The sequence below is a fragment of the Parasteatoda tepidariorum genome, chromosome 2, assembly GCF_043381705.1.
Source record: "Parasteatoda tepidariorum isolate YZ-2023 chromosome 2, CAS_Ptep_4.0, whole genome shotgun sequence".
Lineage (NCBI taxonomy): Eukaryota > Metazoa > Arthropoda > Arachnida > Araneae > Theridiidae > Parasteatoda > Parasteatoda tepidariorum.
The window spans coordinates 78,179,943-78,205,449 of NC_092205.1; the positions used below are offsets into that span (position 1 = coordinate 78,179,943).

General features: G+C 29.2%; 1 protein-coding gene across 1 annotated transcript in view; it reads right to left on the reverse strand.

The window, feature by feature from the left end:
- The window catches only part of LOC107439866 (glutamate receptor ionotropic, NMDA 3A-like), a 320,894-nt gene that overhangs the window by 39,994 nt on the left and 255,393 nt on the right, over window positions 1–25,507 (reverse strand). The window contains exons 2-4 of the mRNA XM_043041182.2: window positions 9,836–10,038; window positions 7,116–7,349; window positions 566–721 (exon numbers count right to left, since the gene is read on the reverse strand). Coding sequence (XP_042897116.2) covers window positions 566–721; window positions 7,116–7,349; window positions 9,836–10,038 — 593 coding nt within the window. The remainder of the gene's footprint in view (window positions 1–565; window positions 722–7,115; window positions 7,350–9,835; window positions 10,039–25,507) is intronic.

Here is a 25,507-nt window from a genome sequence, read left to right on the forward strand (position 1 = left end):
GGATTTGAAAGATATATAAAATGACTAATTCTAAAATTAAGTTCTGAAAATTAAAATGTTCCTAAACGTACTAAATGTTCCTTTATGGTTTTAACCGATTCATCTAAATTTGGTAATCTTGTACTACTTACAAGTCATGAAATTTACTAAACTTATGCTGGGTTTTGTGTCAGGATGCAATCACATTCTTATTTATATTGGCTTGACGAGGAAGAACCTGGAACGTTCGACATGTTTCTAGACAATTCTCGTAAACTCCTTAAATATTAGTCCTATATTTTGTTGCCAAAATGATCATCAAACAACGCCAAGCAGCCAAGATTATCTCCAAGTAGTCCAAAGTATTGCCAAACTGAGTGTTCCATAAAAATATATTAGTCGTTATTTTCTCACTAAATTACGTTAGAGTTTCTGGACTCTCTTGCAAATTTTCAAATTAAATTGCTACTTAGGACCCGTCTGAGATATTTAGCCTCATAGCAAGAGAATATTTACAAAATTTTACACATATTCACAAATTCTTAACAATACGCTCATCTCTGTTAAAATGTTAAATGTATCTTACGTGTACAGTGCTTCAGTCAGCCTTTTCGTAGGTTCGGAGATGTTGTCCCAACAACTGAGATTTGTCTGATCATCACGATCTATTGCTAATCTCCAATTTCCGTCCAGATATTTAACACTTTCAGACACGATATCCATTACAGATCGAACGCTATGCCTAAAAAAACAATAAAAATTAGTTAGAAAAAGTTTAAATAATTTTGCTAATTGTAGAACTTATCAGAAGAAAGTTGTGAGTTATGTTATAGTCAATGTAGGAGCACCAAATTTAAAAAAAATATAGTAGGGGAAAGTGGGGTCAATTGTAACAGGGTACGACTGTAACAGAGCAAAAATTTCGAGTGTCGGGTTCTAGATTTGGTTCCTAGGTGGCGCACAAGGTGTATTTAATAAATCTGCATGTGCACCCCTGCTGGCAACCATTTTTATGTACTTTTGAAAGAGTTACACCATAAAAGACATTTTCACGCTACGTAAGTACTTTTTTTGATATTGGAATATTATATTGTAACAAAGTAATTTTGTTTAACCAAATAAAAATTATGAACCGAATATGTGAGTGGACACTTTAATTAACATTTAAAAAAAAGATTAGTTTTGTTAATTAACTAGCATTGTTTTTAACAAGTGACTGAAAGCAAATAATCTTATGTTTACAAACCATTACTTAACTCTTTAAGAACCACCAATAGTTTCCTATATCATTTATATTATGTTGCATGTGCATTATTTTATTTGTCACCTTTCACAGCATAAATTAAAATTTTTAACCCCTTAAAGTTAAAAGTTTAACCCTTTAGGTCTCTGCTCATTATTATTTTTACTCCTAAAATATCACTACTATTTTGATCAATAAAAAAATATATCACAACTATGATAATATGTATAATTAACTATGTTTTAGTTGAATTTATGAACTGTTACAATTGACCCCGTAAGTGGGGACAATTGTAACAAGTGCACGACTGTCAAAAATTGTTAATAACTAATATAATAACATTTAAAATAAGGTTTTTATTATTTTCTTCTAGTAGAGGATAGTCTACTTTACTCGTCTGTCAATTAATACTAATAATATATTGGATTTTTTGTTAGTTAAAAATAGTTAAGTAAAAAGTGTTACAATTGACCCCACTCTCCCCTATTAGCCATCGGTTCCTACTGAAATATATTTTCTCCTTAAAACTCGTCTTATCTAATAATCTGAGAGAAACAGTTCATTTATATTATACATAAAGCTGATCATAACTTCTTTTTTTAAAATGTAAACTTTCATGTTTTTAAATGTCACTTGTACCTTCTTTTACTAAGCTCTCAAATTAATTTCTCACATTAAAATTTTTACTTTAATTAGGGAGCTCCACTCACAAACCTCCATAATTGCTTCTCATTCATCATTGTTTTTTTTTTTATTTTTCACTTAAACGTCAATATTTTCCAAAAAAAATGCTTTTTTCTAAATCTACAATTATTGTAGCTTTATGTAAGTAGATTTCGTTAGCATTCTAATCATAACGGAATAAATGATTGCCTGGATTTGAAAAATCAGCATCTGAATTTGAAAAAAAGGTTAGTCTAAAGAAGACAGATTGTGTGACTAAATAATAAGAAATAAAGAAGTACTTGCACTTGTTGAAAAGACTTACAACAATTCAAGTAGGGAACAGTTTTTACGCTCTTTCTTAAGTTTTTTTACTTTTAAAAATTTTACTATAAATGTTATAGGCAATACGTAACTTTTCTCTCTTTTTTTTGTGGGTACATTGATTGACATGTACTCGAGTGCGTGCTTAAAAATTAAAGAAGTAAAGAATATGCGAGGGAATAATAACTTTTCTACAACAATGGACATATATAGTCAATATTTAAAGCACGAAAAGCTAGAAAAAAAAGAAAAAAAGAGCTTAAACTTGCAGTAACTACTGAAAAAATTGGAATTAGGAAACTAAGTTCACTTAAAGTTCACAAATAAAAATGGCTTTTTCTGCACGAAAATTTTGAACTATCCGTATTTGCATTTCAGCGGGCTTCAGATCGACCAACGTGTTATTTTCCCCCCTACCAGTTAGACAGTTAATAATTCTAGAACTAATTGTTGAACCTTAAAGTTTTATTCCGTTGTACCTGTAATTTTTTCTACATACCTACGTCTTATAGATAAGTCTTATAGATTTTGCGCACCTAAAGAAAAAAAAAAAAGAAATGATGAAAAATTCGCAAAAAAGTATTTCAAATTGCAATAACTTTCAAACAAATTGCAATTTCGGAAAAAAGGGCCCTACTTCAAGTTTATAAACAAATATGGCTATTTCAACGAACCAAGTTCCTACTTGCATTCATGCGACTGGAGAGCGGTCCGTTTGATGTTTTTTCTTACAAGTGTAACAGTTAATAATTTTCGAACTAATGAATGAATGCTAATTTCTTTTTATTTCAGTGTACTTCCTGTATACACACTCATAATTTCATGTTTCTAAATTTTCTAATTTTTGAGTAACGAAACAAAATGTACCATTAAGTTGAACACTCATAACAGCAGTGGCGACGTCAAGGCCCTTACGATTTTTTAGTATAGAGAGTTTTCTTAATTGTGACGGTCATTCTACGTTTGTTGCCGTTGTTGCATGCAAATTATTAGACATTTTATTCTATAAATTAAAGCTAGAGGAGTCTGCGTATAATTGAATGAAATCAAAATTAATCCAATTATTAATTGTTTGTTAAGCCATCTATGAATAATATTGACTACTTAATTAAGCAGTTGAATTTCGTTTTAAACTCGAAATTTTCGTTTTTTAAACTCTTTCGTTACGGCAGTCCACTGCGCTGAAGTGACTTCACTGAATGGTGCGCCGAGCCGCGCACCAACCCTGCACGTTGCCTATCGGTAAGCTGATATTCAGATTTTCTAACAATAACAATGCAACTTAGAATAATTAGCAAAGTTTTTAATATTTTAATTATGTAAAATAAGGCAGACAATTTTCTGCGTAACTTCAGTCCTGTGTGTAAGAGCGCTAGTTAAATACGGCGTTTTTAATGAAAGGATTAACGAATGATAATTTGAAACACGGTTGTTCTAATAATATTATCATGAACTCAATATTCGATCCGTTGAGGGCTAATCAGTTGCTTTAAACATCAAATTTATTGAAATAAAACAATTTTCAATAAATTATTCAACTATAAATACATCGGCAATTTAATGAAAAGAAGAAAAAACGTCTTTTTCGAAATATTATTTCATTTTTTCTTAGAGAGTATTTAAAAGAAAGAATTCAACGAAACTCATAAAAAATGTACGTAGTTGACTCAAAATAAATGTAAAGCATGAAATTTCAGCTATATATCAGCTATATCTATCAGTTTATATCAGTTCACATCGTAGAACCCAGGGCATAGTTTGATTTTAAGTAGATGTCATTGAAAAGTATAGGCGAAAAGAAGAAAAAAAGTTTATGTTGCTTTTATTTAAATTTGATGTCATGGAAAGAATTTGAATTATAGTGTGTTAGTCATAAAATTTACATCTTAATGTCAAGTAAAAGAGTTAAAAGATCCTATGTAAGAATGGTATCACATAATGCTAAAGTATAAAAAAATCACAACAAAAAACACTAAGGAAAGTATAAAAATATAATACATTCATTTTTTCCCATTATATTGGAGTAAAACAATTTGTAATTTGAAAACTATATTGATCTACAGTACGTAAAATAAAAAGATCGCACCCTAAATTACTTTTTTTCTAATGATCAGATTTTTCCTTAACTAAGTGCCTATTTTGATGTTTCAAGGGGGTGACCACAAATATTCTGATAAATAATGAATAATTTTTACAAATTATTTTTTGCATAGAATTATCTTTGGATAAGCAAATTTTATAATTTCGTACAGAAATTTTTTATTGGCATAAAAAATTCTCGAGATAGAGCGAAATACATAAAAAGCGAAATTAACATTAAGGGAGCTAAGCTTTCGCTTACATTGCTCTCTTGACTAAACAATAGAGCTATGTTTTCCAGATTGTTTTGATAATCAAAAATCCGAATCCATCAAAAAAAGTCATGTTTATCAAGTCAAGTCATGTTTAAAAGAACGTTTCTGTGCCTGTTACTGTAACTTAATAGTTAGTTCTAATTAATTAGCATAGAGAGGCATATTGAGAGGCACTTAGTTCGTGATAATCCGATTATTAGAACAAAAGTTATTCAAGGGGACATCTATTTTTTGTTTTGCGCACTGTACCTATCATCAAAAGGCAGTACACAGTACTGTCTATAAGGTACAGTGTTTCTTTAAAAATGTCATATTAAATAACAATAAGTAAAAAAACGATGTACATTATGGATGGATAGTAAATATTTAAATGAGAAAAAAAAACGCTATCAAAATCTTTCGAACCACTAGTGATGAAGGCTAAACTAAAACATCCTTTTTGTTTCAGAACCATCTTCAGTCCTCCAGAAGTTAAACCTGTTTGGTTTCCGGAGAATACTGAGGGGATTTTGGAAATACCTCAAAATTCTTTAAGCATAATATGCTAGTTTTGATATTTTTCATCCGGCCTTTTTTGCTAGTACTTGACAGCTTTCAATTTTGTTTTGATTCCCAGTTTGGAGATTTCTCAAATAGCATAAATATGTACTGAAATATAATAATAACGTAAATTGTTGAAAAAGCTTTTAAATTAAATTAAGGAAAAAACCAGATTAACTGTAGTTTAACTCCGCAATTTTAGATTAAAATTGCTTTCAATAGTAATGAAAGTAATTGATAGTATTGAGAATTTGTACTGTTGAATTGTCTCAATTCAATAGTATTGACAAAATATTTTAAAAGCAAATTTTCAAATGCTTGTTTTCTCTAATTTCCCGAGTTACCTCAAAAATTGTAATGATACAGTGCAGTATTTAGTTGCTAGGCAACGGATTTCGATTTACATAGCTTTTAAAATTTTGCACTATCTAGTAGACATCTTTTTAACTAAAGAATAAGCGCAGGTTTTTTGAAGTGAATTTACGAAATATTGATCTTATGTAGTAATAAAGAGATAAATTTGTTTCAATCAGTCTTCATAAATATTGAAATTAATAGACTACTTACAAGTGTATATTGTATGAAAACTTTCCAGAAATGAAAACTGTAATATTTTCATAAATATCTTTGATGTCAGTGAATGCAAATTTTAATTAAACGTGTAGCTTTGGATGAAAGTAAACTTATCAATTCCATAAAAAAAATTTAACTAATTAAATTTAAATAATTATGGTTTTAAGCAGGTAAATTCTTTTTTTAAGGTTAACGAACTGAAGAAAATCTCAAATTGTTATTAGAATGATAAAATTAGTCTAGATGTTTTCTGCGTCTGAGGAAGTTGAAACAAAACCTATATTTCTTTTGTATTTTCATAATGGAAAATTATTTATAAATTTATAGCTGAGAAAAGATAGTTCAATAAGGGAGATTTTATATCCCTCATATTCCGTCTCATACTAAGGCTCCTCTAAGGGGATTCTACTCTAATTCAGGGACTCTATTTAGTACACAAGACTTGATGCAACTGCGCATGCTCGCGTTTGTTTTTCCATTATAGATACTACGAATATTTACGTTTTGTTGGCGTGGTTTTACAGAGCTAAAAGCATGCTGTTCGTAGCTGCTGTTGAATGATATTTTCTGTTTAAGCCTACCATCGAATTAAAAACATGTTACAGATAGATTAAGAAGAACTTCGACACAACATGAAGATGGGGGCATTAGATATTAAAATGTGCTAAAATGGATCATGTGATTTTATAACAATTGGTTGATTAAAAAAATATGTACAAATATATTGATTAATTTGATTTGATATAAGTATATTGACTAATTGGCTGATTAAATAAATATATAAATTGGTTTTAGTTTAAAATTATGAGTGTCTAATTTCACTACACTCTTAAAAATCTAAGTGTTTTTCTAGCACTTAAAATTACAGAAAATATTTATTTTAATTATACAATTTAATTGAAAGAAGTTTTGCTTTCATAGTATCTACGTCTATTGTAAATATTTGTTCTGATTTTGTGGTCGAAGTTAAGGCCTGGTTTCTTAGGACAGGACGCTGTCAGCTGGAAATCAGCGCTAACCTCTGATTGGTCCATTTGTGAGTTTGATAGTAAACGTCATCGAGTTCAAGATGAGCGTTCGATGACGTATACTATCAAACTCACAAATGGACCAATCAGAGGTTAGCGCTGATTTCCAGCTGTCGGCGTCCTGTCCTATGAAACCAGGCCTTAAAGTTGATATTCTACTGCATTGGTGTTTCTAACTTAGAGATTTTTGCAGAATCTCTTCATTCACGCAAGTTTGGTATTTTTTGTATGACGCATGTGTACTTCAGGTGCGCATGCGTAATTACTTTATATCTTACGCATGGAACGTAAAGTAAAAGTGCAAAATCTCTCTTTTTTTGTTAATATTATATTCCTTCGTTATGTCAAACAGTTATATTGTCGTTTCTTTTTAAATGAACGTTTAATAAAGCAATGATAAGGAAAGCTTACTTGTTAGTGACTTGATGTCTTAGCCTGAGACCTAAAATTCCTATAGGGTAGTTTCCAGATTCAGGGTTGTAGGTAGCTTTTTCTAGAAGGATCCATATCCAGTCTTGTTCCAACATTTTTAACTTATTAGCCTCTTGGAACACTTGTCGGACTTTCTTCCCTCCCGAACAACATAGCACCAGGACACGATGTTTAGATGTGTGACAGCCACTCAAGATGCCCATCAGCTTCGATCTAATAAATAAACAAACACTTTTAATTAACGAGGTAATAAAAACCTATAAGAAAAACAATAAAATGCAACTGCTGCCTTGTTATATTTCCCCCAATAAAAATTGTGATAAAGGAACTTAACCTCTGTTATGTTTTAGCCAACTCAAAACAGTGATAGATATCGTTCTAGTAGTTCCAAATTGAGCAATTAGTTATGAGTTTAAAATATTTTCAGCTCATGCTGTTTTTAAAATCCACAAGATTCAAATTATTGTTTAACCCGACAACGAATACAAATGACTTTAAACTCTAAAAACTGTAATCAATATTGGTAACTTAACTTATAACTCCGAAAAATGATGTTTAAATATAAAGAAAGATATTTGGAAGTAAAGACACATAGATAGTAAAAACACATATTTTAAATTTAAATTTAAATTAAACGTAACTTTGTGTAAATCCAGTTATTTTTTTAAGTCTTTTTGATGTATTCTTCGATTGTAAATTAGTTGTATTCAGGTAAGGTATACCATTAAATTTATTATCAAATTTAGACCAAAAAAATGATAAACAAATTAAAAGCGAGGTAATTTTAGAATCTCACAATGCTATACTTAAGAAAAAGTAATAAAATTCGTTAGCTTTAATCAAATCGGCCAATTCTAAGTAGGCCTTCGCCTTAATAGAATGTCTTTTACTAATTTTATCGAAATTTAAAACATAGCACATTTGAATTAGGTTAGTTATTTAGAAATAATTATTTACCTAAGACTCTTTTAAAATGATCGCTTAACATGAATTTTGAAACTTGATCTGATTCAAATAATAACAAACACAATAATAAATCAGTGTTTGGTGCCCTACATTTAATGAAACAAGAAAAAAAAAAAGATCCAAAAAGCGTATTTTTAACAAACACAATGAGGTGATTTTGTTTCTGAATCTCTGTATTGTATAAAATTGGGAAAAAGATGTAAAAAAGTGTGTTTTTAAAAAACGCAATAATTCTTTTTTTCTTGGCAGCACGCATTTAATGAAATAAAAAAAATAATCTAAAAAGCGTATTTTTAACAAACGCCATTCTGTTTCTGGATTCATACACTAACTGAAATCGAGAAAAATATATTCTAAAAAGTGCAACTTTTCTAAATAATTAATTTTATTCCCTTAAAATTAATTCCATACGTGCTCGAGAATTATCAACTAACGAAAAATGTTCATCAGTTAGCGAATTTTCTAATTTAATAGAATACTTAGCTAATTTTTTATCTAAACTTAAACCATGACTCATTAAAATTAAGGATTATTTTATGAGCATGGTTTCCTGACATTAGTCTGCTTCAAAATCGATTTATGATTCTAAGCCTGATCTCGATGAAAGCTTACTGACTCAAATGGTATTAATAGACACTACTAATGTCTATGGTGGTCCTGTTTCTGTCGCCATGCATAACTGTTAATGAAATTTAGCAGTTAACAGCAGACACAGCCATTAATCTGAGTCAGGACGCAGACAGTTCTACCATGAAAGCCAGTTTAATGGCAACTTCTAACCAGAAAGTTAAGCAATGAATTAATGATCCTAGAAAACTTTTGTTTCGTTATGGGTGTTTGGTTTTAAACAATTTGTTTTTTTAATTTGTTTGTGTCTCAAAACTTAAACTAAGATCCCTATTCCTGAGCTTAATTACTTTCTCCTTTAAAAGATCTCGTCAAAGTACTTCTTTGTTACAAAGATTTGTATATTACACTGATATGAGTAATACCATAAAAGTTTTTTAATCGTAGTAAAACTAAGAAATGAGCCGTTTAATGAACATATTGATTAATTCTACAGAACATAAGGTAGAAATTGCAGTGAAAAAGTGCATAAATATATAAAAATATATAATATATAAATATATAATAAATATATAAAAATATACTAAATATATAAAAATATATTATAAATATATTATAAATATATAAAAATATATAATAAATATATAAATACTACAGTTATATAAAACGATATGTTAGAAATGGGATTCTTTCTATCACCAGTTTAAATAATAGAGTACTATTTCTTTTTTCTTTCTTTTTAATACTTACATTCAGTTTTTAAATATAATTTGAGTGTCACACTTTTTTGAAATAAATAAACAAGCTTATATTTTAATAAGGATGTTTTTTTATTGCAAATATTAATTTTATTGTTTTGCTTAATATCTAATCCCTAACTATGAGGAGTTAAAATAAATACCAAATTTATTCTAATAATAATAATAATTTAAACGCTACAAATATTAGCACTTTTGTACTAGAGTAAGGTTTCTTGCTTTAAGATATATGCCCCTCTATAGACGAAATGCTATTCTAGAAGTGGGCATTGGAAAAGAAAGAGAAAGAAAGAATGAAATCGAGTAAAAAGCCTTATACAGCTTTCAAAATGATATTATTTTCAAAAACCAATGATTGCATAGTTCTTATACATGGAATGATTTTTACGTATGAGAGAAAAATCCTACCTGGAATTAGGTAATTTGATAAATTTGATGAGACTCGGTCCGTTGAACAAGGCAGTGAGTCTCCTCCGAAGAGTGTCCGAGAAGGAGGAATCATCTAGGAGTAAGGTCACTTCATACCAGTCTTGAGACGCCAGAAAGTGAAACAACGCATCCGCCAGATTCTCCGGATGTGGATCCAGGCTAATCTGCCATTGATTCATTTCCTAGAGGAGAAAATGAATGATGAGTTTATTGCTGTTTGCTTTTTAACTGACAATTTTTTTCCTTCAACTACTTAGCATTAGTAGAAGTTTAAAAATACGCAATTCAGATAGATGTATCGAAGCCAGTAAAAGTCGTTGAGTTAAGTAGCAAAAGGAAAGATAAAATCTTTTCTTGTCACGCAGTATTAATTCTGAAATCAGTCATATTCAATAAACCATCTAAGTAACTCTTTGCGATTGGTAGCTACCAAAGCAGGGGAGCCATCCCCTCTGCAGAGGATCAATCTCATCTGCAGAGACATGTCTTCGGATCATAGTCAGGGATGGTTCCCAGACCGTCGCCAACAGCCTATTGTGCGGCTCTAGTGTGTTATGTAAATATATTTTGTTTTTATGTTTTATTTTATAATCGTCGCTGAACAGACGGCCTAATTTTGGGTTCATGAACACTAATGTTCAACTCCGTAACCTTTTAATTTTGAACCCAACCCGGAAGACAAGGAAACTCTTGTATCAGTACCCCCAGAGGTACAATTTTTTTAACTATGGGGACATGGTGGACTTTGGGACCCAACAGATTTAACGTGCACCAGTAACCATTTACTACACGGAGAGTCTTCGGCCGACGGGGATCTCATCCACGACCTCTTGGACATGGGTACCTACCAGGCTATTCCGGCCCATGTAAATAGATAAGGCGTTTCGAGGTTACGCAATTTCCTCAGGGTATTCACTTCCCCTTTTAGTTACCATGGATTCGGCAAGTCTTGACTTTTCGCAACAACGGTAGCTTAGAAAAAAAAGCAATATTCACTGAAACCATGGTAACAGCGAGGGGTAAAGTGTGAAGAGTGGAGAAATCACGTACCTTTGAGACGCTTATTCTACTTACAAAGAGTCTAAGTTTATGAATTTTGAATATGAATTTTTTGAAACGAACATAACATACGGGATATTTAAGGATTCATTTTTTTCATGAAAAACCATATTACACTTTAAAACAACTTGCTAAATGGTATTTAAGTTTTACGTACTTATAAAGCTTATTGATTAAAGAAAATAATATTGTTTAACACTATACTGTCACGCAGTTGGAAAAAAAACTTAAGTGTATCTCGTTCACTTATGTTTTATTTTTCAGTTGCTCGGCAATATAAGATTACTACTGTGGCTTTGTTGTGGTGGCTGAGTAGACATAATACTTTAAATGGTCAAGAAGCTTTCATCGCTGAGTGTAGACATATGAATAAAACGGTAAGAACCTTTGTTAGCTGAGAACAAACATATAACTTTGAACGGTAAAAAGTTTTCTTGTCTAAGAATAATCGCATGACTTAGAACTGTTAAAAAAAGTTATCACTGCGAGCAGACATACGACTAAAACAGTAAAAAGCTTTGTTGACTAAGAGAAGACGTAAGACTTTGAGCTGTGAAAATGCTTTGATCTCTGAGAGTAGACAGAGGAGTAAAACGGCAAAAAGCTTTGATGACTGAAAACAGACATAAAGCGGGAATGGTTTATGAAATGACACCAACCAGAATATTAAAATATTCTTTTTTAATCTTAAAAATGTTTAACAAAAATGATAGCTTTTTAAGAGATGTGAAAGAATAATATAAGCTTGATTTAAAATACTTCTAGCAAGCAGTTTTATTTATTTTCTTCGCAATTTTATGTTCTTTGTTAATCTTATACCAATTTCAGTGCATGTAAAATAATTCAATATTATTCCATACATACATATTTTAATAGCATTCAATATATTTTAACACACTTAATCTTAGTGATTTATAAGAAAAACTCGATCCTTAGTTATTATTTTTTCGCTATTTGATCAAAATTATTATTACTTATTCGATCAAAAGTTAATCAATATAACTTTAGGTATCTTTTGCTTATTTGTAAATAAATACTTATACACAATGAAATTATATTAAAACCAATTACAATGAATACAGTTTCTAAATATTTCTATTGAATTTATGTCTCTAAACTTTTATTATATGACTTACATTAAACTTTTCCTATAATTTCCAAAAATGTCTTTTCTAATTTAATATATTCGCATTTGCAACTTAGTAATTTATAGCATATGTTATAACTAAAACTTACTCACGAAAATTTTGCCAAAGGGAATAAGGGAAGAATATTATTGATTTTAAAATGAGTTCCTGGATTTCGAATTTAGTGCTTTCTTCAAATAATTAATAATTAAATAAAATTATGGCTATAGACTGTTGGACGCAGATTTTACTACTTCTGGTATAAAAATGTAGATATTCTAGAATATATAAATTTTGTTATTTATCTTGGGATACGAAAAAAAACTTTTATGTATTTTCCCTTTTTATATGAACAGAGAATAAATTCTAATTTCTTTGTAACTTAAACAAAATAATTTAATTAGTAATCTATTAGGAAAACATTTATCTGTACATTAAATTTTAGTTTAAGTTTTTATTTCTAATTTAACACTTTTATAATAGAATTGTTGTGTAACAAACTAACAAAAAAATAATCAATTTATTTGCAATTTATATGATTGATTGTTGAAACGTGCCATTTGTTTACGTCAGCAACTGTTCTTTCCATTCTATTTCAAGTGAGCCAGGTACGTCAAGTATCAATTCTCTTAAGCAACACGTTCTATATTCTTTCACAAAGATTTTAATTCTTTCTGTGGGTATTTATTACTTAAGACAAAGCCAGGCACAAAGCCATGTAGAACATAAACAAACTAATTACGCAACGAAGTTGCCAGATAAACAAAACAAAATTATATCACTGTTACGATAAAATACATAAACAAATTATAAATCTAAGTTAAGTAAAGTTAATGAGGAGAAAGATTATATTTTAACAAATTCGATTTGCGATACGGCGTTGCATTTTAAAACTTCACGTTAATTAACATTCTAATTTATGTGGAGAAACTTAGCTTGACTTTAATAAATCATGTTGTTTATAAATGATCAACTGGCGCTGAGATCATGCGTGTCTGTGTATCAGTGATCGTCTTCTTCTCTAGTTTCAAGTACCCAATTAAAGGAAGTATGCTATTTTACACTTATTTAATTTTGAAATATATGTCTAAATATTGCTAACAAAAAGAAAAGCACCGAAAACTAAAATCTTTCGTCATCTCACAGTCTGATCACTGAATTTTATTCATTGGTTTATTACTGTGTAACATGCTACTTAAATTTGATGAATTATTTAAATATTCTCTTTTTTAAGTTTAGGCATTGTTGTTGCCATTCGGAAGAAGGAAATTCAGCTGTTTTTCGGGGATACATTAGCCTTTTATAAATATAGATTATTAATGCGGATAATTTTACAAAAGTTTTTTATTATCTTATCTTAATTACCTTGAAAATTGAGGAAAAATGTATATTTTTTAATGGTAAAGTGTATATTCTAGAAAAACAAAATAAAGTATTGCATGGTGTAAAACTTCTGTAGAACGCGTACTATGCACAATTAGCTATCGTTTATGCAATTCCCGGAAATAATTTTTGAGTTATTAACTTAATGTATTTTTTGTTTCTTATTTTAAAGGAGGAAAAGTAGTTACTCCCTTTTCTTTCCAAATTTTTCAGTGTATTAAGATCAGTTATGTACCTGCAACTCGAAAAAAAAAGAAGCAGTTGAAGTCAGCTTATTGTGTATAAACAAGATGGCGTGTTATTGTTATAGCTATTAGGCTTGATTTTTTTTCAAACTGAATTCCGATCAGATTTAATTAGGTAACTGCAAGCGACATCACGCGTGGTTGTCGAACCTGATTGGCTGCTGAATCGTGGCGCAAACGAATGCCACGATTCAGCAACCAGTCAGGTTCGACATCCAAGCGTGACGTCACCTGCTGGTTCTCAAATACAAAACGCCTTAAAGCTTTTTTTCCCCGGTATATTTCCTTTCTAGTTTATATGTTATTTAAATATTGAGTCCAATTTAAAAATTTAAATAATTGAGTACAATATACGAATAGGTAATATGCGTAGATCGATTACAATTATACGAATTAAAAAATGCGATAAATAAATATTGAAATCTTATGATTTTTTTTAAAAATTTTATTTGACACCGCTTTATTGATGCTATAAGTTAACATCATCAGTGAAAATTAGTAGTTAGAAAAATAGTTGTAAACACTTTTATTTTTCATTTGTGCCAATTACTGTACAAATAAAATAATTTAAAAGTCTAAAATATGTAAGAATTCAATTCTGCCATTTTTCCTACTAGAGTACATAAATAAATAAATTATCTTACGAAATGGACGAAAAATTCCTTACAATGACAAATTATTTAAATCAATAATTACTACTGCCCTAAATTATAAAAACGTAAAAAAAAACAGCAACTTTTTATCGATTCTAATTTGTTTTTTGTTCATCGCATTTTAATCACCAAACAATTTTTCATGCTTAAACGTGATGGCATCGTTATTGAATGAAAACTACATTCTATAATTGGAAGTTATAAAATATTTTCGAAAATGGAACCCAGGGGAATTAATATTATTCATTTTAAGCAAACTTTTGAATTTAACACCTTGGATATCCTTCCCTGCGTGGATAAACAATTAAATAAGATTGTGGATATCGATTATGAAACGTATGTATCGATACCACTGGGAATCGTTAGGGAAACATCAAAGTAAGTGAATTTTCTTAATTGGGTTATCGGAAGTTATATTTATGTTTCTTCATTATGGATGACTCTTGAGAACGATAACAACTCTTATTGGTTTAACGAAGCACATTTATTGTTGGTAATTTAATTAGTTACGAATAAAGTTAAAAAGCGGTTAATGAAAAGTTTTTGTGCAATTTAAAAATAAAAGATTAAATAAAAATTCTTCGTTTTAAAAGAAAGAAATCTATTATCGAGAAACGTTTTTTTTGTTGTAAGTTTAGTTTGTATTTAAAATAAAAGTATACAATGGTTAATGATTCGAAATTTTGTGTCAAAGAAACTTTAGTTAAAAAAATATTCATTCGTTCGAGGACGATTCAATTTTTCTGATGTATCCAAAAGAAGTTATACAGAGAGAATTCCTCACGTAAGTTTTGAAATAACAGCACTAGTGTCGATGAAATTCACATAATTAAATTTTTATGCACCCGACAGGACTCAAAAGTCCCACCAACAGGGCTGAAAGACCATAGATATCGAGACGGAAAAGAGTAAAAACTGGTAACAAATAAATTTCATTTTTCATTTTTTTTTATCGGGAATGATAAAAATCCATAACTACCAATTGTTTTTAACGGATGCAATTTTTATATTGAATTGCTTCTTCGCCGTGATAAATTTCCTTACAGTGAATTGTTATTGTTGACAATAGATTAACTCCTCCCGAATATTATCTAATATTGAAATAGTTCGTCTACCAGTATTTTCTCTTTTCCATCCCGCTTTGAGGCCTACCCACCAATGATATTTCCATGTAGCATTGATACGGAACAAAATATTCCATCGAGATTTGTCTGTTTCAGTAATATGACTTTCCTTTTATCATTACTAGATGGCAGCACAAAATTATTTGAAGTTGAACATGGCCCATGGAACTATTTCATTGTTGATATTTTGTTCGAGAACGCCATTTTATGATTAATTTTTATTATTGAACTCTCAGCTTTCTATTTCGACCAATCTTGAAAATAAGTGTTTCAAATTATTTTAGCACTGCAATATTATTTTATTCTTCTTAAGCACTACAGCCGCTTACTGGCCAAAGCCGTCTGAGTCAGTTCACCCCATCTAGATCTATTCGAAGCTATATTTTTCCATCTGTTAACTCACAAGTCCTGTAACCACTTCTCTATCTTACCATCTCGTTCTAAGTCTTCCTCTTCTTCTTTTTCCCTCTGGTGTTCGGAAGGTTATTTTTAAACAGGATTTTCATTGGTATATCGGAATACATATGTTCTAGCCACCTTATTTGAGAAACCTTGATCATTTTTACTATGTTAGGTTCTTTGTATTCTGATTGTAATTCATGATTATAACGATTTCTATTTTATACTAGTATTATTATTACTGCAATAATGCTGCTTTACTGCAATATTATTTATTACTACATTAAGATTTTTTATTAGTTATAAAACAAAACTCCAAATGTTTAACTTTTTTTAAATTTTTTATAATATGTTGTTCTTTTTTTTGGGGGGGGGGGGAGGGATTTAAATTCCTGATGTGTTTAAATTCAATTCATACAATGTATATTTTATAAACTAAATTGAGAATATTATGTGGCTGACTTATTCTATGTGGTTTTACTACACTTATTGGAATATTTTCACTTGATTTTCTTGCTCTATTAAGCTAATGAACTATACTTTTTTATATAACCGCATTATTTAATTTTTTTTTGCACGCGCAAGAGAAGATAAGGCTTAACAGTTGAACTTAACAGTTGAAGTAATCAAAGTTGTATGAGCTGAAATTTATTTTACCAGATCCTGGCACCCTTAAATAAAAAATGTACAAAAATATACAATTGAAAATACGAAAATATTGAAATTACTCATTATAATTAAAAATTTGAATTAATTTAAATTTAAATGTGGTTCACATTTAAATATTTCTAATTGATCCTTAGATATAAAAAATATGTTTAAAAAAGTTTTTGTAATTTTTTTTTATATCTAGATTATTTTCAAAACTTGCCGTTATTTTCACATAGTAAATCAATTGTTAAAATTAAAGCAAAAAATTACTGTAAATCTAGAGCTTATATAAGGCATGTGTAACAAACAATAAATAAATGTGCGTATTTGAGATATGCTTCTCAGATTTTAAAAAAATAATCATGCCTCAAATTTTCTTTCCTTTTTTGGGGGGAGGGGGGAGCTAGCAAGAAATAAAAATTAAATTTTAAAAGCTATATTTTTTTAGATGACAATCAATGTTTAATTTATCCATAAACAGGTAGATATCGATAAACACGTTTTAGAGTATTTTATCTTAAATTACTTAACTGCTTTAATTGTGCAAGCTTAGATTTTTAAATTCAAAACAATAAAATCGCTTCTAGATTTATCGATGGTCTTATAATTTTTAACCTTCTAAACTTTATCGATACACCGACGATTTTAGATTTAAAATATTTAAAAGGTAGAAAACGAAGTGACATTTCAATAATGGCGCATATATTTCGCTTTGGCATGAATTATGGAAAAGAACCTCTATACTTTTGTAAGAGACGTTTTGCAGGTGGATGAACACTGATTTGGGGAGCTCTTAGCGGTCAAAGAAAATTTCGTATCCTATTAGCTCCGAGATATATCCTTTGTAGAATTTCCTGAATCATGTCAAGATATTTCAGACGGTCTTTTCGATTTCTTTTTATAACATTTTGCCAGAGGTTCGTTGACATTCACGCAGACTGAAATATTCATTCACACCAATGTCGCTGGTTAAAATATTCTTGTGATTGGACCACACGTTGAAGGGAATTTTAAGAATATTTTAAAGAGTATCAATTCCTCTTATGACATAACTTATTAGAGAATAAATTTGTTAAGGTTTTATTATGAGTTAAACAGGAAAAAAAATACATATTTTTAACAACTGAAAAGTATTTGTGAACTAAAATGTATTTTACACAACTATAGCCAATTTGAGCTCAGGGGTTAGAGCATTCGCCTTCAAAGGAGGTGAACTCGATTTGAATCCCAATGATGGCTGGTCGATACAAATTTCGATCCCAGCTCGCCCCAACAGCAGTGCGGACGTAAAGTATCTTCAGTGGTAGACGAATCATGGGTTAGAGTCCCCTTGTCGTCAGGCTAACCAAGGGAGGTTTTCGTGATTTTCCACTCCATGTAACGCAAATGCGGGTTACTTCTCCAAAAAGTCCTCCACAAAGGCAAATTTCTCCCAATACTTGATCCAGGAGTACTCTTGTATTCACGATTGGCTTTAAACATACAAAGCTATGGAGTTGAACATTAGTAGTTGTAATCCCAAAATCTGGTGGGCTGCTTAACGACTATTATAAAAATATACTCAGTAGATTTAGTGGTTAAAACCAGACGCATGATCGTAAATGGTTTATATCGATCAGGATCCCGTGTTTAATCAATTTAAAGTTGATCCTCTGTGCGGGTCTTAAGGTTACAAAACAACAACGCTAGCTCTTCAATTCTAAGATGCTTCACTATAGGGAGTGTGTTCTTAAAGTGCTGAGTTAAAGTACCACAAGTACCATTGCCCGATTTACAAATATCCAGTATTCCTTATTCTAATCTATTTTTTCCCTTTTTTTTTAGTTTAAAGGCCACTTTCCGGTATGTTTTTGGCTTGTTTTCTCAACTTTGACGTTTTTTTCTTTTAAGTATAGTGCTATTGCGCGCGTACATAAATTCTGCCAAAAGCATCTGTTCCAGCAAAATTGAGCACTTCATCCCTATCTTTCTCCACCAGCAAAAGATAAGGGTATAGGGAAACAGTTTGGAAATGGAGGGTTGACTACCACTGCACACTTATTGTCTTGCTGTCCGGTTCAGAATGAAAAATCTTTCTACGCATAAAATTTCCAAAGAACATTAGTCAGGGCGACGCTACCTAACCTGAAGTTAATTATTGTCTGAACCGAGAATGAAAGTAAATGGATTGGCAACTGAGTAAATGGATTATATTTCATTCTAATAAAATCGGTAACTAAATCTGAGTAACCAAATATGTATTAATGCATAAAGTATTTTTGGATCTTTCAATTCCATGCTTTTTAAACTGTATGTAAAAATCAGTTTATCATCAGGAGACAAAAAATGATTGTTACATGCTCTAAAATGAATTGTGAGAGTTTATAAGCAACTCGTTAATCAGGAAAGCATTTACAATTCAAAACTGTGATTCGATTTACTTCTGCAAAATATGTCTAACCATAAATATTCAAACACTTTTAAGCTATCAACATAACATTGTGTAGATTAAATAAAATTAATAGATAAGTATTTGTTTACTTCAAGTCAATAACGCATCATTTAGTGCAACGGAGAAGAAAATCGACTTATGAATAACTTCGGCTTATTCAAAATGAGTTCCGGTCATAAATGGCTGATACTACCTTCTCCTTTTCGAAACGCGTTAAATCATTATTTATTTAGTTGAAGCTCCAGAAAGGGAACAGATGTGGGAGCAATTAATGGAGTCTTTGTTAAGAAGACTTGAGTTATTATTTCATCTGGACCGTGAAAGATATTTTTAAAGTCTAGTGTGAGGTTAAAATGTTAGTCTTGCATGGGTGCGTTGAAGGGAGGATGGGAGTTATTACAAGTGGAAATAAATTTTCGGTGAGTTTTTAATCTAGGCACGGTTTGAAATGCGTGTTTACGTTAAAAGACACAGCTCGACATTCGTGTTTACGAAAATGGGCACAGTTAGAAATGGGCGTTTATGGAAATGAACTGAAATCAAAATACGTGCTTACGAAAGTAGACACAGCTCAAAATGCGTGCTTACGAAAAAGCTCAAAGCTCAAAATGCGTGCTTAAGTAGACACAGCACAAAATGCGTGCTTACGGAAAAGATCAAAGCTCAAAATGTGTGCTTACGAAAATAGATACAGCTCAAAATGCGTGCTTACGAAAAAGATCAAAGCTCAAAATGCGTGTTTCTGAAAGTAGACCCAGCTCAAAATGCGTGCTTACGAAACAGATCAAAGCTTAAAATACGTGGTTACGAAAATATACTACGTTCAAAATGCATGTTTACAAAACTGCACAAAGCTCAAAATGCGTGTTTAAGGAAATGGACAACGCTTAAAATCCGTATTTACGAAAATGGACACAGATCAAAATGCGTGTTTACGATTATGTCTAAATTATGTTTTATTGCGTTATGTTTTCAGCGCCCTTTTATTTGGCAGCTAGCTGTGACGTAAACACAATAGCCGTTAAAAAAACCAGTAATTTTTTGCCAAGGGAAACCTCGAAGTATATTTTTTCACTTGATTTTTTTCTTATACTGACCAGCTTCCAATTGGTGGTATCTATCTACAGCCCTTAACACTTAATTTAATCTGTTCTCGTTTTAGCATTCACACTTCTGGTGTTATATACGCTGTGTGTAAGGTTTCTTGCAGGCTGATTGTCGCTAAAACCACTTGGAACCTTTATCTAAACCGAAATAAAATACCAAAAATCGTCACTTAAGCTCACAAAAATCGGTGAAATTTATAAACTAGGTCAAATATATTAGAGTATAGTTAATGAAACTGCAATAAAGTCATTTTTCTCATAAATCTCAATTTTTTTTCCTTTTAGAAAAATGCCATTTAAAGCATTCTATAACTAGTAATAGATAATAATTATGAGATTCATATTTCAAGTTAAAGTTTTTGTTTCAAGAATTTTTTTATTTTATTAATTTTTGAGTTGGGGAGAGTATTTCATTCTTAAATCGTTTTTGTGATAGTTGACATTCTTTTGAAATAATTTTTTATAGTCTCACTGTATATTTGCATAAAGTAATTAAATAAATAAAAGTACGAATTAAATTCTTCTTAAACTAAAATTTTTCTTTAATACATGAGTTTACACAAATTTCAGTAATTTAGTTCTTCTCAGTTATTAAATCTTGTAAATGAAAAAAAAAAATAATTTGGCGTAAAATTTTTTTCCTCGTAAATATCACTATAATTAAATTTAACTAGAGTTAAATCCAAATAAATGTGGCAAGAGAGCTCTCAATATGACTTGTATGTAAATTTACACTCGCATTAGCCTAAGCTGTTTCTCGCAAAGTTCAAAATTACTAAGCGACAATTTCTCACCCGTATTCCCTGCTGAGATGAAATTCGTCGTAAAATTCTGGGTCCTAGGTAACATGCTTGAAATAATTCTGGATAATTAAATGTGTTCTCTGTCGTTATTTTCCTGCAACCGTAACGTTGATTGAGGTGAAAATCGCGGAAAGAAATCCAATAAGACTCTTCTATTTCTGGATCAAATTGCTTTTCCTAAAATGAATTGCCTATCGTAACGTAATTATCAGATATCGAATGCTATAGCATGTTTTATTAATCTTGGGATTATCTTTTTCAATTAAATGCTTAGAAACTAGAGATAATTCTGAATATTTCATAAAAATATTCTTTTTTTTATATTGAAAATCACAAATAATTTCGAAACTTATCTTAAATGTATATTTCTATAAGGAGGTAATTTGGTTTTAAATGTTTTTGCTCACTTTGATAAGCTTATTTTAAAATATAGAACAATTTAACACGGGTGAAAAGGGAATTTTTTATTAAATTATTGCATACCTGAGTGAGTTCCTTTAACTCTGGTATGCAATAATTTAACAAAAAATCCACTTTTCACTCAGTAATGCAATAATTTAACAAGAAATTCACTTTTCACTCTGGTATGCAATAATTTAACAAAAAATTCACTTTTCACTCAGGTATGCAATAATTTAACAAAAAATTCACTTTTCCCCTGTTATAAATCATTTTATATTTTCAAATAAGCTTTTTTAAATTAAAGTTTAGAAATTAAAGGTACTTCTGATTTATGATTATTTCATAAGAGTGTGGTTTTTTATTGATAATTTTAAATAATTTCGAAACTTGCCAAAAATGTATATTTCTGTAAGACTACTTGATTTTAAATTGCTTTGTTGCATTTGGAATAGAATAATTTAAAAGTTAATTTTTTGCTAAATTATTGCATACCTATGTTAAATTATTTAATGTTTTAAAATAAGCTTTATTTTAATCAATGTTTAGAAATTAAAGATAATTCTGATATAAGATCATCTCATAAAAATGCCTTTTTTTATTCATAATTCCAAATAATTCTGGAACTTATTAAAAATTCATATTTCTATAAGAAGACTATTTGGTTTTGATTTTGGTATAGAATAATTAAAAAAAAGGGAACTCTTTATTAAATTACTCCATATCTCTGTTAAATTATTCCATATTTTAAAACAAGTTTTATCTTCAATCAATGTTTATAAATTAAGGATAATCTGATGTAAGATTATTTCATAAAAGTGATGTTTAATATTGATTTTCTAAATAATTCTGACTTATAAAAAAAAAACTTTTATTTGTATAAAAAAAGATTATTTGGTTTTGCATTTTTTGCTGGATAGTTTTAAATGATTCCGATATAAGATCAATAAGCATATTGCTGTTTTTATATGGTGCAATATTTGGTCTTAATAATTTCTTTGTCTAATATTTCGAGTGATTTTGGTATCAAATAATTTAACGAACGCGAGTTTTTTGCTATATTTTTTTTAAAATTTTCTTTTCTGATAATTCCAAATAGCATAATAATTTACCCTTAAAATAAAAAATTGGTTTTTCTATTTCTGGGAAAAGACGATTCATTTTTGTACTTTTGCTGGATCAGTCTGAATAATCCAATATAATTTGTCTTACATTGGATTATTATTATATTGGATTAAAATTAGAAAAAAAACACAGTTGAGCGTTGTAATATTTGGTTATAATATACTTGCTTGTTTGATATTTCCGAATAATTTTGATATAAAATAATTTTATTGCTGTTTTTTTGCTGTTAAAATATTTTATTTTAATTTATTATCCAATAAGTTCAAATAATTTTTTTTTAAATTTCCAATGAGCTGCACAAGTGCGCACACATGAGCAGACCTAGTGCGCTGTTCAGAAGTGGTATCCACTTTTTCAGGACCACCACAATGGGTGAGATACCGTTGGCCATGCTAATTTGGACGTCTGGTTTTTGCCACACTAGATGGTAGCACCGAGACTCTATTTGGATGCTAAAGATAGGTTCAAATAACAATGATGTAAGATGAATATTTGTTAGTTCCAAAGAATGATTATTTAGTTAAAAATATTTTGAACGATAATATTAAACAATTCCCTCAAAAAAAGCATTTGAAGAATTTCAGTTTTTATCAGGAAAGCATTTTGGTCTTAATAGTTTTGTTTGTTGTATATTTTCTAATAATTGCATAGAATAATGTCGTAAATGCCAGTTCTTTTGCTTTTTTTGTATACTTTAATATACGAAATATATCGTATACTTTTGTATAGGTGTTTTTTTAATCATTTAATTACGAGACCATTTCAATCAGTCTTAACTATCTCTCAGGTATCCAATTGGCTTAAAAAAACACGATTAACTAAGTCTCTATGCTATTTTTCCACTAGTTATCTATAATCATTTTAAACAAATCGAAAGTTAAATACTACTTATTATTAAAGTTTGAAGTTAGATTGATGTAAAATAAAGCATCATAATTTTTGTATTTTTACAAATTTTGAGTGTAAAAGTATCATGATATCTTCTAACTTCAGTGATAATCTTACAAAGATTGTAAACTCTTTAAATCTGTATAATGAAGTAAAGTAACTATTATTTTCCTATGTTTTGAATCGACTTTTTAAATTTTATTGTATTTTGAATATTAATAGCAGTATTAATTAGTATATTAATAGCAGAAAAAAGTTTTCTTTGTACATTTATATGACAATTTTAATAGAAAAGAAACGTGGAAAAAACATATTTTAGGAAAAAAGTCATATATTTATAATTATTTGTGATGAAATCAATAGTTTTGAAATTTCTTTACACAAAATAAAAATTCATTGAAACGTTAACTATCAAAGACAAATTTATTTCTTTTATTCAAGCTCTTAATATTTTTTAAAAGTTGTGTTTTAAATAAGAGCAAAAAAATAATTAAGCACGTTTCCGGAAATAACATGCGTAGATGTGATTCAAGTTTTACTAATTAAAAAATAGGAATCCTAAAAATTCGAAAATAATGTTATTTTTAAATATTTTAGACTGAATTAATAAAAAAGTTCGATAATCTAAAAGAAAAAAAAAAGAAAAGAAAATTCTTAAAGAGTTTAATGACAAGAAAAATGTTTTGAAGATCAAATTTAACACGAAACATATCTCCACTTTTTATTTAAAATTAATGGAAAATTTTAAATAATTTATTTTCTAGTTGGAATTTCTTTTATATTCCTTTCTTTATAATAAAAGTGGTTAAAGGATTATTATGGAAAAATTTTTTTTTTTTGTTTCAATAACTTCAAACATAGTTTTATAAAGATAAGTCTCGCTTTCGATTTAAAATGGCTGAATTATTATTTGAAGTTATAATTGACTTATTTTCTTATTTTTTAACCAAATATTTTGAGTTAGTCTGATTTAAAATTATGCAGAAAGGTTTGATTGCTTGACAGTATTTTTTTTCTTAAAATTTATACTATATTGTTCCATTATTTATTAGAACCATCATACCATTCAAAAAACTTCAATTTTAAGCTAAAAAAACATTTCAGCTGAACAATTTTGGTTGTTTTACAAAAAATATTTAAATAATTAAATTAATCAAGTTAATTATTCCTCAAATTAATGTATCAGTTTAACTTCAATCTAATCAATATATAGTAAATCTTCTAGTAGTAAGCAGGTTAAAAAATTGTTTGAACAACTGATAGTAAAAAATTAAAATTGCCAATTAGAGAAATTGGACAATAATTTTTACAATAGTAATATAATATTAGTAAAATATATTGTTTTCATTAGGTGCAATCATTAATTTCTTGTTGCCTAATTATTAATACCGTCATATTTAATTTATTTATTCTCCGTAATACAGTTTTTATTGCTCAGCGGTTAAAGCATTGAGCTTTCAATGTTAAGGACTGGGGCTTGATCCCTATATATTTGAAGCTCACGCAGCTTCAGATAGATGGGTACCAGATTGTCTGGGATATAAAGGCGGCCCAAGCGCAATGCTGACTATATCATAATAATTTAGGTCCCAAAATTGTGGAACTCTAACCTCCATGACTTCCTGACCTACAATGGGATGTTGTGATTAATATTCCTGTACACTTAATTCAATTTCATTTTCATACAATTCCTTTTCTTAAAACAAGTTTCTTGTTAACAAAACAAGTTTTGTTTGCTTTCATTTGCAGTTTCTTATTTAATGCATTTTTAAATTTAAAAATCCACAGTTTGGACAAAATCTATTGATTAGTTCACTTAAAATAAATATTATTTAATATTATTTTTTCCCTCTGAATTTGATAACACAAATCACAAATAATACAAATGAAATATTTTGCATAAATATGGGTAATAGTTGAAAGCAAACGAAAATTTATGAACTGAAAATATATCAAAGGGGAGAGTGGGGTCAATTGTAACATTTTTTATTTAAATATTTTTAACTAACAGAAAATCCAATATATTATAAGTATTAATTGACAGACGAGTTAAGTAGACTATCCTCTACTAGAAAAAAATAAATACCTTATTTTAAATGTTATTATATTAGTTATTAACAATTTTTGACAGTCGTGCACTTGTTACAATTGTCCCCACTTACGGGGTCAATTGTAACAGTTCATAAATTCAACTAAAACATAGTTAATTATACATATTATCATAGTTGTGATATATTTTTTTATTGATCAAAATAGTA